The 14,211-nt window shown below is 41.5% G+C and overlaps 1 protein-coding gene across 1 annotated transcript in view; it reads right to left on the reverse strand.

The window, feature by feature from the left end:
* The window catches only part of CARMIL2 (capping protein regulator and myosin 1 linker 2), a 582,193-nt gene extending 568,711 nt beyond the window's left edge, over positions 1-13,482 (reverse strand). The window contains exons 1-2 of the mRNA XM_033941489.1: positions 13,358-13,482; positions 92-201 (exon numbers count right to left, since the gene is read on the reverse strand). Coding sequence (XP_033797380.1) covers positions 92-201; positions 13,358-13,466 — 219 coding nt within the window. The 5' untranslated portion in view covers positions 13,467-13,482. The remainder of the gene's footprint in view (positions 1-91; positions 202-13,357) is intronic.
* Between the last annotated feature and the right edge of the window lie 729 nt (positions 13,483-14,211).

A 14,211-nucleotide genomic window follows, 5' to 3' on the forward strand; every position in this document is an offset into this window, starting at 1 on the left:
AATGTAAGAGGAGATACAGCCCTTACTTTCGAGGTTCAATTAGTAGCTGGGTTTTAGCTTTTTCTACTGCCTAAAATATTTATTCACTTACCCCAGCATCCTCCGTGCCAAGAATCCCTGGGTTTCCTGAGAGATCCAGGTGATGTAGTGAGGTACTGAATACTTGATTAGAAACAAGAGATCGGGATAAACTATTCATCCCTAAACAAGAGAAAAGAAGAACACATAAAATAAAGAATGAAAGTTTTTAGGGGCAGTGCACACTTATAAAGTCCTAGTAACTAGCTGCAGGACTTGCTTTTATATGTCATTGGTTTAAGTCTAGGCTTTAACATTGTTAACTTAAATTTCAACAACAATTTATTATTTCTATAGCACTACCAGATGCATGCAGCGTTGTACATTGTACATAAAAGAGACGTTCCCTCCTCAGTTCCCAACAGGCCTCAGTAAAAAATGCAAAAAAATATAGTAGAGGTGTGAGCAAAGTTAGATGATAGCAATTGGAAACCTATCAAAGACCATAATAACTTAAAACATTTATTATATGCAAGCCTCATTACCCCTAAGAAGATCCTTTGAAAGGAACTATTGAATTCACAGTAATGAACCTCTGTAATGAAGTTTAATGAGGTTGATATTCGATGCAATTTAACCAGCCAGAAACAACTCCTGGCCAGTTAAATTGCCTGTTCAGGGTTAACCGGTCATTTTTGACACCTAGCCCGTGAGTACTCCTGGCTATTTTGGGGGTGTTCCTGGGGGCGAAGTCAGCACTTAGCTGGTTAAGTGCTGATATTCAGAAGTTAACTAACCACATTAATCACATAAATAAGACTGCATAAAAGTCAGTTCAGTCTTTATTTGATATCCCATAGCCTGTTAAGTGTTGAATATTGCACTTAACCATCTATGTGTCAGCCTACTCCGCAAACCGGGAAATTCAGTGCTGGTGCCTGGATATGGCCCTTTATTGAATTTCTAGGTTTAGTTCTGGTAGCAGTTAGTAAAACACTGCTGAATATTGGGTACAATATATCCACTACGGCTAGTTAGTGCTCATATGCAATAGTATACTACACACATATGCGCTTAGGTGCAAACACTTATGCTAGCCATGGATACTGTTCCCTCTAAGTTGATCAGAAGTCCTCCACCTATAGTCCTTCCAGTAGTGGGGGTGCTGTTTCACTATCACATTTTCAGCAGGAAAGCTCTGCAAAACTCAAGGGAACCTCCCTGTCAAGTTTCAAGTTTATTTCAAATTTACTATACCGCCCACTCAAACCTTCTAGGTGGTGTACAAAAATGCCTTAACGATCTCTACAAAAGCCGATTGCAGAGGGAGGGGTAAATTTTCCCAACTTTTATAGGTATCATCAATCCTATATTATGTGCCAGGGTATATATTGGATTCTCCCAGAGCCTGTTGATAATATCCCAGATTGGTTATGGCTGGAATGGCGCCTCATGTTTCCTCTGCGATTATGCCATGTAATTAGTATCAAAATGCCTAGATTATATAAAGAAAATAGATTATTTGTAGACACATGGAAAACAATAAGATATGTGAGTAATTTATCACCTATTCCAATTCACAAATCTACAAATCAAACTATATGGTTGAACTCCAAGATTCAAATTGGCGGATTTAAGGTCATCTGGAAGTATTAGAAGATGTTATTTCTAATGGTAAACTGCTTGAGTTTTCACAGTTGCAACATAAATATGGCCTTAATAAATCACAAAATTTTAGATGGTTGCAACTGAAGCAGGCCATTCAGGTAGGGTTCCCTGAATGGAAAAATCTTAATAATCAATATAGTTTAGAGTTATGCTTTCAGGTAGATTTTCTGGGGCACCAGGCTGCTCAGTGGTATAAATTAATATCTGGATTTATGAATAAAAAACCGAAGACTGGTCTTCAGGACATTTGGAGCATTGAGATTAAGCATCAAATTACTACGTCTCAATGGCCACGAATTTGGTTTTGGAGGATGAGATGTACGATGTCTGCATCTATGAGACAAAAATGTTTTTTCCTGCTACATAGAGCATTCTGGACCCCTGTTCGTTTAAAAAAATTAGATTGCTCTAGGTCTGATATGTTGGCAATGTCATCTTGAAGTAGGGACTTTAGATCATCTATTGTTCTATTATCCATTTATTATGGCATTCTGGAAATCAATTTGGGGCCAAATTAACAGTTTGTTAGAAAATCATGTTTATTAGAAAATCGTATTATTTGGTATGTCTATGAGGGCTAAGAATCAAATATCTTCCAAAAATAATAAACTTTTACTTATTTTAACAGGGGTTGTCATAAAACAAATAACAATTGGAAAAACTGGAGTAGATACTACTGTATAGTTTTTGGTGGAATTCAGTGTGTTATATTTATAAAATGGAAAAAACATTAGCTATTCAGAAAAGAAATTTTACTAACTTTCAAGATGTGTGGGGGCCATTAACAAATTATTGCAATGAATAATTATCATTTTCCTGATTTGTATAAATGAAGTAATGGGGGAGGGGTAATTTTTGAAGATTTCATTGTTTATTATGAAAGGAAAGGCTAATCTTTATTATATGGTTTATATATTATGACATATTGAAGGGTAGGGAGGGAATGGGATAAATAATATTGAATATGAATAAGTGTAGAATTTCAAGTGATGTTTTTAAGTTAAAATGATGTTATTTTTTATTCCACTTGATGTAAGTTATAAAAATGAATAAAGAATTTTTTAAAAAATGCCTTAACAATATACCAATTAAAATATAATTTAGTCTAAAACAAACCAAGGGAAAAAACAATTTAAGGACACAGACGAACAGGAACAGAAGGGAAGAAGGAATTAGAACTACAATTGATAGAAAGAAAAGAAGACACTTAAAGGAAAGAACTAAAGGTTGGGGAAATAAAAATGGAAATATTAGTTAAAACTAAGTCATCCTGAAAAGGACAGTTTAGGTTACAAAGGCATCGCAGAAAAGGAATGTCTTTAGCATTACCTTAAATTTGATCAGTTGTATTTTCCCGCAAGTAGTTGGGTATTCTGTTCCAAAGAAAAGGAGCATTAACAGAAAAAATTGTGGTCCTCATAGTACTGATTTGTTTCAGTGAAGGAACAGTAAGGAGATTATGCGTGGTAGATCGTAGAGACCTAGTTTGATTATAGGGGATAAGCAAATTATTAATGAATTCTGGCTGGCTATTTGTTTTTATTTTAAAAGTTAGAAGTAGAATTTTGTAAGTGATCCTTTGCTCTATAGGCAGCCAGTGAGCTTTATGTAAAAGAGGCGTGACATGGTCATATATTTTTGCGTTAAATAAAATTTTTATTGAAGTATTTTGAACCATTTGGAGCCTTTTTATTTCTTTTTTTGTAGTGCCTTTAAGAAGGGCATTGCAGTAATCCAAGCAAGAAATAACAAGTGAATGGATTAAAATATTCAAAGACACGGGCTCTAACAATTTTGCTAAGGCTTTAATCATGCGAAGCCGGTGAAAACAACGTTGGACCACTGTACTAATATTTTGGTGATAGGTAAATTTGCAATCGAGAGTGACTCAGTAATTTTAGAGAAGGTACAGCTTTGATAGGGAGATTTTTGAGTTTAAGGGGAGTTAATAATGAGAAGCCGTCTTTGAAAGGAAAAATCATTGAAAGGAAAAATCATTAATTTTGATTTATTTATATTCACGAAGAGCATATGTGCATCGAGCCAAAAATTAATCTTTTCTAATTTTTCATTAATTATGGTAATTTCATTCAGGTTATTTAAGTCTATTGGATGTACTAATTGGACATCATCCGCATAGGCAAATGTCCCTTGCAATTGAAAACACAGTATTGAAACCATACCCATTTCATACTTTAACCATTTGAAGGATGAAGGTGTTGGTAGGCAGAAGCCGTGCTGGACAGTGACAGTTTTTCCAGATGGTTTTATATACAATGTAATATGTTTGATTTTAGAATAACTATTGCTGGTAGGAGATGCTAAATGGAATTAAAATTTAAAAAAAAGGAAAAATATCTTGCATTAACAAGTTTATTTGTTTATTTATTATTTATTTAATTATGTATTCATTTATTTATACATTTATTTATTCAATTTTTGACCAAAGCTATTTAGTTGTTTTTTTATTGTTTTGGGTTAAATTTAGAGTGGTATTTGGAGAAATTTAGAATACATATTCTTAAGTAGCTGAATTTGTCGCAAAATTCATTTTAGTACAGTTTGAAACTATGTTATGAGATATATACTTATATATCCTTTTTAATATATCAATATAGTAAAAGTCTAATATGCTGTTTATTTTATTCTAAAGGCACATTTATGATTCTGTGCAAGTTAGGAAACAAAATAAGCCTTGGATCTGTTAGGGTCATTTCATTATTATTATTATTATATGAATATTGATTGGGTAAGGGAGTTATGAAATTATAGCTAGTTAGATAACCCTATAAATTTTCTATATTCATGAAATTCATTATACTATTAACTAATTTTATTCATTAGTCTTAATTATGAGGGTTTAACAATCATTTTAGAATCCTCATATTTATTATGTATGGTATTCAAGTTTTTACTATACTGTTATTATATACTAGGGTGAATGTTAATGATAAGTTTATTGGGAAAAATACTTTGATGCCTGGGAGGGAATTTTGGGATGCTTATCTATATGTGTGTTTTCAAGTTGTCATATGATTTAAAGAGAGGGGGAGGGGGGTTAGGAGGGTTTTATGGCAAAGGTATGGATGTGTATTGATCAAGGGGTAATACCGTTATGTTTTGTGGTTCCATTTCCTTTTTATAATAGCAAAATGACTCTGAAAATATTTTCTTTAAATGTCAATGGCCTCAATCATCCGATAAAGAGGGAAAAAACTTTTTAACTTTAAAAAAAAAATAGAACACGGATATATACTATATATAAGAGACCCATCTAAATGCCACAGAAGCAAAAAAGCTAGAAGGTGGATGGGTTAAACATTGTTTTTTTGCTCCTGTGGTGGGGAAAAAAGCTGGGGTGGCCATTTTAGTTAGTGGAAAATGTTTGGCTACATTCAAATTGATATCTGCGGATCCCACAGGGAGATGGGTACTTTGTCTCTCCGCCGATTAAAGGTTGTAAATTTAAAAGTCATCACCAACATCTTTTCTCACATCATACAGCAATATGGGCTAAAGATCTGGAACAACTGCTCGTGCCTATTACTTATAGAGAATTCAGGAAACACCTAAAAACACATCTGTTCCTGAAGTACTTAGGTAACTGACCTATACAATCTTAGTCCTCAACAAATGATCTTTAGAACTCTTATTCACTAACTCTGAACTATATTTATTCCACTCAATCTGTAATACCTTTTAATCATTGTAAACTGCATAGAACTTCATGGTCCTGCGGTATATAAACTGTTATTATTATTATTATTACTGGTGGATATGAGCTTGGGGAAATATACTCTGAAGCTTGTTAATATCTATGCACCTAATTCAAATCAAAATGTATTTTTTAAATCTCTTCAACAGTTGATTCTGCCACTGGCTGCTTCTAATTTAGTGGTGGCGGGGGACTTTAATGCAGTTATTGATCCGATACTGGATAAAAAACCTAGCAGAATAATAAAATCTCTAGGATTAGATAATTTGGTACAATGTTGTGGTTTAAAGGCTATTTGGCGAATTCTTCATTTTAATGTTCGGGAATTTTCTTTCTGCTCCCAGGTACATAAATCATTTTCTAGAATAGACTATATATTTGTATCAGATCATTTATTACAGCAGGTTACAAAGGCCACCATAGATCCAATCATTTTGTCAGATCATGGTGGAATTTGGATTGAATTGAAAATGGATGAGCAAGATTATAGTAGACCTGTGTGGAGATTCAATAATACATTGCTTGCAGATTACAACTTTATTGAGGAATTTCAATAAAAAAAATTACTGAATACTTTCATTTAAATGCTTCAGATGAAGTCTCTTTGGAAACCTTATAAGATTTTATCCTGATAGTTGAGAAAAATTGTAACTTTAGGGTCTAAAAATGATGTTTAGAGGAGGGAGCTTAACTGTTAGCCAGCCATCCACTAGGTCCTCAAGTTCCGGCTTCTCTTATGTTTGTTGGCTGAGAAAGAGAAAAGGTCAGTTATGTATTTTGGGGCTAAACCGAAGTGGTACCTTGAAACAGAAACAATCAAACTTGAACTTCACACGTGCCTCCAATGCAGAAGTCGGTAGGAAGGTGTAACATGGTCGAACTTCTTCAACCCAAAGATCAGTCTGATCGCTGTATTTTGCACTATTTGTAGTCGCCGTATATTCTTCAGGGAAATTGCCAAGTAGGCGATATTACAGTAATACAGACTATAATTAAGGAAGACTATTATACAGACTATAATTAAGGAAGAATACAGACTATACAAACTATAATTAAGGAAGAAACTAAGGATTTTAACACTGATGTTGTAATCCATCTGAGAACAAATGACCTGGCCAACAACTCCACACTTGCAGCACAGAAAGCTTTTCGGGAGCTTGGTAAGGGTTTGAAACCTTTTGTAAAGACTTTTGCTTTTTTTTAAATACTGCCTGCATATGGAAAGGGAGAGCAAAGAGTGAAAAACACAGAGGACTTTAATAGATGGCTCAAAGCCTGGTGTCATCAAGAAGGCTTCAGGTACATAGAAGGATGGGGAAATACATAGAAGGACAAGAAGCTATATTGCACTGATGGGCTACATATTACTACAGCAGGAAAAAGAAACCTTGCAGAGAAATTTAGACAATATGGGGTTCATAATAAAAAAAAAAAAGTCTAAAAAGTGGCCTAAATGGCTACTTGGACTATCAAAAAGCCTGATCATCCAAGTACCCATAATCAAAGCTGGTTTTAGACATATTTAAAACCAGCTTAGGCCTTTCCCCTGCCACTAAATGCACAGAGAGAAAAGAGGCGTGTTTAGAGGAGGTGAAAGGGCGGGCGGTGGGCAGGAGGTGGGCCGACCTACACCTAGGTGTGCAGCAGGTATAACCAAAACCTTAGGCAGGTTGCCTAGTCGGCACTTATACGTTTTGACTTAGACGAATTCAAAACAGGTCTAAGTGCCGAAAAAAGGACCACTGAGCTGATCGTGGCTGCTGTGATCAGCTCAGCGGCCCCAGCAACCTGCCTACCCCCTACAGCAATGATCGTGACAGGGGAGATGCTTCATCTCCCCTATCGTGATGCCATCACTCCTCTACCCGAACTGCTGTGACTCGCGGCAGGAGAGAAGCCCTCTTGCCCCACAGCACTGACCCCCCCCATTATGTTCGGGGAAAGAGGGAGCCCCAGCCCTCTTGCCCTGGGCACCCGCGGCACCCCCCCTCTGATTACGATCAGGCCAGGAGGGAGCCCAAGCCCTCCTGGCCTCTCGACCCACACACCCCTACACGATAGGGCAGGAGAGAGCCCAACCCCTACTGCTCAGGCTGACCCCCTACCCCCACCCCCACAACAATAAGGGCAGGAGGGATTCCAGGCCCTCCTGCCCTCAACACAACCCCCCCCCAATGACCGCCCCCCCAAATCCCCGAACGCCCCCCCACAGACCCATATTGTAGTGGGGGGTGGGGAGTAGGGGGTCTGCCTTGGCAGGAGGGGTAGGGCTCCCTCCTGCCCGATTGTGTAGGGGGGTGGGGGGTGAGAGGCCAGGAGGGCTTGGGCTCCCTCCTGGCCTGATCATAATCGGGGGGTGCCGTGGGTGCCCGGGGCAAGAGGGCTTGGGCTCCCTCTTTCCCCGAACGTAATGGAGGGGTCGGTTCCGCAGGGCAAGAGGGCTTGGGCTCCCTCTTGCCCCAAACGTAATTGGGAGGGGGGGGGGGGGTCGGTGCCGCGGGGCAGGAGGGCTTGGGTTCCCTCCTGCCCTGATGTGGGGGGGGGGGGGGGGTTGGTGTGAATTCTGTAACCGGTGTTGTTTTTGACAGACACCGGTTACAGAATCCAGCTTTTAGGCGAAGGACTGGCTCCTTTGACCCACTTCAGTTAATACAAAATACAGCACCCAAGCTGATTTTTGGGAAACGAAAGCACGATCATGTTTCTCCTCTGTTGAGAAAACTTCACTGGCTCCCAGTCCACTTTAGGAACCAATTTAAATGTGCATGCATTATCTTCAAGCTTCTCTATGGAATATTTGATCCTTTAGTCCCCTTATATTAGAATACTTTTATATCTTGTCATTTGAGGAATACACAGAGATATGTTATCTTTCCCCTCCTTTTAGAGAATTAAATCTGTTGGGAAGCTTAGTCAATCTCTTGTCTTCAAGCTGGTAGAGATTTGGAATGGACTTCCTGACTCTATTAGACTGATAGGCCAGCTACAACTATTTCGTAAAGCCCTGAAAACTCTGCTGTTCACACAATATTTAAACGGCTTAACTACAGTATCAACCAAATGATAATAATACAGCTCTTACTTCTCTCATGCTCTTCTTCTTATTTACTCTAGTCTTAATTACATGTGAACCGAGTTGAGCTCCATTGAGAGATGACCCAGTATATAAATCAAAGACTAGATTAGATTACAAATGTAATATCATTGTTTACATTTGTGAGAGTATACGAGCCGGAGGAGGGGGATATAAGAGAATGAAGGGCGTACAGGTGGCTAGTGTAAGAGGAAGGAGGATAATGACAGGAAGGATGCAAAAAGTATGGAGTCTTGGAGCTAAAATGGGGAAGAAAATGTAGAGAAGGTGAAGACAACAAGACTTCCTCTGGATAAGAGTCCAATCAGAGGAGAGGAAGATTTGAGCCCTGAAAGGATAAGTATAAAGTCTAAGAATATTAGCATTCTAGGTGTTACTATTGCTCTAATTGGTTGTAAAAAGTACTTGCAAGGACATTTGATGAATAGTATGTTATTACCTACTTACCTTAGAAACATAGAAACATAGAAAGATGACGGCAGAAAAGGGCTACAGCCCATCAAGTCTGCCCACTCTACCGACCCACCCCATTAAGTCTGAGTGCTGATGACTTAGTTCCTTAGCTCGACCCTCGTAGGGATCCCACGTGGATGTCCCATTTATTCTTAAAGTCGAGCACGCTGGTGGCCTTGATCACCTGCACCAGAAGTTTGTTCCAGTGATCCACCACCCTTTCTGTGAAGAAGTACTTCCTGGTGTCACCATTAAATTTCCCTCCTCTGAGTTTGAGCGGAACTTCCTCTCCGACGGCAGAATTGATGTCGGGGAGAGGAATGCTGGTCGGCCCGAAGCAGGGAGAGCATGGGGCGGCGGCGGCGGTGGCTTTAGGGCCTGTTATCCATTGGTGGCGGTTTGGGTCCTGTTCCCTGATGGCAGCGGCAGTGGCAGTGGCTTGGGGAAGGGGAGGGAGAAAGAAAGAAAGGGGGCGGGAGACAGAAGGAAAGAAGAGAAATAGAAAAAAAGAAAAGGGGCATGAAGAAAGAAAGAAATGTCAGGGAGAGAGGAAGAAAAAGTTGGGGGAGGGAATGAGGTGTGGAGGAGAGAAAGCATACAGGCTGAAAGAAAGATTGGATGCACAATCAGAAGAAGAAAGTGCATCCAGAAACTCATAAAATCACCAGACAAGGTAGGAAAAATGATTTTATTTTAAATTTAGTGATCAAAATGTGTCTGAATTTATATCTGCTTTCTATATTTTACAATATGGTCCCCTTTTACTAAACCGCAATAGTGGTTTTTAGCGCAGCTCCCTGCACTAAAAACTGCCATTGTGGTTTAGTAAAAAGGGAGGGGGGTGGGTATTTGTCTATTTTTGTATGGTTGTTACTGAGGTGACACTGCATAGAGTCATCTGCTTTGACCTCTTTGAAAAAACCCCGGAATAGGAATGATAATTAACAATTCTATGCGTACAGTGTACGTTGTGTTTTTTTAAAATTTTATTGTTGGTAGATCATTTTGACTTGGTCATTTTAAAAGTAGCTTGCGAGTCAAAAAAGTGTGGGCACCCCTGACATACATGGATGTATATGTCCAGTTATACTAGTATTCTAAAAGTAAATAATTTATTTAGCTTCCTTTATAGAATATGTGCCAATCAGGTGCCCCCTGGGTATCTATGTATAGTCACACAGATATAGAATTAACCCCTATGTGTGGAGCCGGTCAGCACTATTTATCCTTTTCCTTTGATGTAATTTTCTCTCTCCCCCTCCCCCCCAGCCCTTTGCTTCAGTTATAAAGGCATGAATAATTATATCACAAAACCCCATCCCAGACATATGTCACCTCTTGAGTTTGTCCTAAATGAGATTTCAACAGGGACAATGAAGAACCTTTTTGGTTGGAGGGGCCAAATAAATAGGGTTACCATATTTAATAATGAACAAACCCAGATGCATGGCCCCACCCTGTTCCACCCCAAGCCCTGCCTTGTTCTGCTTCTAACCTGCCCCGTTCTGCCTCCAGCCCCGCCCCTAAAAAACCTTATTTCTTTTTTCCTGACCTCCAGGCCACTTCTGGAGGGCCTCTAGTATACGTAAGGTGACCACACGTCCCGTTTTCAACGGGACAGTCCCATTTTCGGATCCCCTGTCCCATTGTCCCCACACACAGCTTCAGGATGCCCAAAATGTCCCGTTTTCAGAGACAGCGTCCGAAAGCTGTGCGCGGGGACAATGGGACAGGCGATCGCTTCCTGTCCCTCCCCTGCCGCACCAAAAAAAAGCCTCCCTCCAGGCCCGATTTAGGTCCACCGCCGCTGCTCCTCTGCTGCCACTACTCGAACTCGGAAGCCTTCTTCAATTCTGACGTCGGAGAGGATGTTCCGGGCCAGCCAATCGCTGCCTGGCTGGCCCGGAACGTCCTCTCCGACGTCAGAATTGACGTCGGAAAGAAGGCTTCCAGGTTCGAGTAGTTTGCGGCAGAGGAGCAGTGGCAGTGGACCTAAATCGGAGGCTTTTGTTTTCCGCGGTAGGGGGTGGGGGGAGGAGGTAGGTAGGCAGTCTCTGGAGTGGACAACAGTCCACAATGTCCATTTTCATGTGCTCTACCTGATATAGAGGTACCACTTTGGTGGTTGGGCGACTGAAGGTCTTAGCTGTCACAGGGCTAGTTTTGTCTGGGAGGTTGGTGTCCAGGTTTCTAGGCACTGCTGGGTTGGTTTGGGGTATCTGAAGATCTGGGCTCCTCAGACTTTTCCTGCGTCTACTGGGGAGGCCATCATGAGGTGGTGAATCAAGGCTCTGCTCTGAGGGGGTGAATCAAGGCTCTGGGGGAGGGAGGGATGGAGGTAGACAGGCTTTGGGGGAGGTAGGCAGGCAGGCAGGCTCTGGGGGAGGCAGGTAGGCTGGCTTGCTCTGGGGGAGGTAGGCAGGCAGACTGCCTGACTTTGGGGGAGACAGGCAAGCTGGCTTTGGGGGAGGCAGGCAGGCTGACTCTGGGGGAGGCAGGAAGGCTGGCTCTGGGGTAGGTAGACAGGCAGACTGGCTTTGGGGAAGGCTGGCTTTGGGGAGGTAGGCCGGCAGGCTTTTTAGGAGGGGGTGAGACAAAGGCTGGAAGCAGTGAGGGGACATAGGAAGGAGGGATGAAGGAAGGAGAGAAAATGGCAGAGAAGGGGGGGGGGTTTGTAAGTAGAAGAAAGACTAGAGAGATAAAGGCCTGGACCAAAGGGTAAAGACAGGAGGCAGAAGCAGGACTTTGGGAGGTGCAGACAGAGGGGGAGAGCCCTGAGGAAGCGCAGAGAGAGGCAAGATCATAACAGAGGAGGGAGAGAGAGAAAGGGAGACCTGGAACAAAGGTACAAAGGAGAACTGACACTGGATCTGGGGGCACTAAGGACATAGGAAGGAGGCACTTGGGGCACTAAGGACATAGGAAGGAGGCGCTGGGGACACTAAGGACATAGGAAGGAAGGAGGGAGGGAATAGAAAGGGACAATTGTTGGGCCTGAGTGCAGAAAGAAATGAAAGATAGGATGCACAGTCAGAGGGAAACGCAACCAGAGCAGAGACTCATGAAATCACCAGACAGCAAAGGTAGGAAAAATGATTTTATTTTCAATTTAGTGATAAAAATGTGTCAGTTTTGAGAATTTATATCTGCTGTCTATATTTTGCACTATATTTGTCTATTTTTCTATAGTTACTGAGGTGACATCGTTGAAACCCCCCTAAATATAAATAATTAACATTTTCTCTGTGTATAGGGTGCTTTGTGGTTTTTTAAAAATTTTATGGTTACCATTATGAAATAATAAGATATTGTGTGTACATGAAAAATGAATGGAAGAAATTGGGGGTGGGGCTAGGGTGGGATTGGGGGCGGGGCTAGGGTGGGATTGAGGTGGGGCTAGGGCGGGTTTGGGGGCGGGACTGAATATTAATAGATGTCCCGTTTTGATGAAAAAAATAAATGGTCACGTTAAGTATGCGTGGATGCATGTGATGTCAACCGCACATGCTTGCTGAAGGCTGTCACAAACACTCCTCAGAGCGGAGCTCAACTGTGACAAACCTTGTGCTCTAGCGTGTCCTCTATGACCAGGGGTAGCTTCAGGACTTTTGATTGGCCCTAGGAAACTGCCTAGGCCTGGGAGAAAACAAGGTAAGTACTGATTTCAAGTTACCACAACTCAGACCAAGTTCTTCAAGAAAGAATTGCGTATTTATTCTGACCTTAGAGGTCAAAAAGGTATAACACCAGAGCAAATATCTGTAGTATTTCATTCAAAAAAAAATTCAGTTGCAAAGGAAAAATAAAAGTACCAAAAGCAAAAATCACATACAGATTGTCTTGCCTGAGTTCTTGCACTCTGATTCAGCAATGAATTTATAGTGGTATTCAAAACATAATCCAAACTTCCTCTCAGAGGTAGGAAACAGATTTTCAGCATTCATATAAGGTTCAAAACAACCTCTTATAACAGCCAAGGTTAGATACTCTGTTAGGCAGCAAGCCACAGCACAGCCTTGCAAAGAGCCCACTGTCTCTGCGGCTACCTCTTGGAAGGCAGTGCAGCTGTGGGAGATTAGGTGATTATGTTACCAGCAAACAGCAAACAGCAGTCACAGTAAGGTTTTCAAACAGGGGGGGAAAACCCCCATTCATACAATTCCTAAGCTCTTTAGCCACAAACTTCCCTTTAGGAAAAACAAGCTATCCACATGCAGGAAAGTACACTTCTTGTACCCAAAATAATAGATAGCTCAAAGGCAGCAAAAATACTTAAAGTTTTTCTGGCTTAGAAAGGAACAAAACACCCCCAGTTTTCCAGCTACTCACTGACTCTCAGTTTGTGTCCATGAGATCTGCCTGACTCTCTGGTATAGGGCCAGCGTCTTGCACTTCCATTCCTTCTATACCTTCAGGAAACTGGAAGTCAGAAGTGGGGAGGCTTTCTTCCACCTCCTGCACTGGCCAATCTGAAAACTCTGCCTCTGCTGCTTGATCCCAAGGCTCTGGCACTGCCATGGGCTGCTGGAGTGACTCACCCTCGTCACTCACTCCTCCCCCTGCTGTTTGCTTCAGCCTACTTTTAATCAGCTCAGAGCCAATCCCCTTCAACCTGTAGAGAGGGATGGGCTTTGGTTCCCATGCAGGCTTTCCCTACCTGAGTTGTCTAGGTGCAGCTAATTTCTCTCTGGCTTTTCTAGCTGCCTTATAGACCGGCTGCTGCTGTTGCCAGTCTGCCTGCCTCTGTTCCAGACCACTGCTGCTCTGGTCATATGGGCAAGAGAGGTCAGCCTCAAGTTGTTGCCCAAGATCAATCTGGTCAGCTCTTCTGCAAAACTAATGTTGGTGCTAGGTTTGTCACAAGGCCCCCCCAGATGCGGCCAGAGCTAAGGGCTTTCCAAATCCCAGACAAACTGTGGGTTTTGGAAAGTCCATCCAGGAAATCAGACAGTCCTCTAAAAAGAGGATATGTCCGGATTTTCACGGATGTCTGGTAACCCTATAAATAAACCAATATCTGGAACTGCCCCAAAGGACTCTAGATGCTAATGCTGTGTTGAGCATAATATGTCAGAACCATGGACCTATGGCCCACTCCTTTCCTCTGCTTATGGATTTGAAGTCAGGGAAGCAAGAGTTCAAGTCTCCTATGACACAAACAGGCCAGGTTTTCAGGGTCTCATTGTATGCATGGATACTGTCTCTGTTGTATGCAGGACCGGTTTTGGACATGGTAGGGGCCCAGGGCAGAAATTAAGGATGG

Source organism: Geotrypetes seraphini, chromosome 4 (assembly GCF_902459505.1).
Source record: "Geotrypetes seraphini chromosome 4, aGeoSer1.1, whole genome shotgun sequence".
NCBI lineage: Eukaryota > Metazoa > Chordata > Amphibia > Gymnophiona > Dermophiidae > Geotrypetes > Geotrypetes seraphini.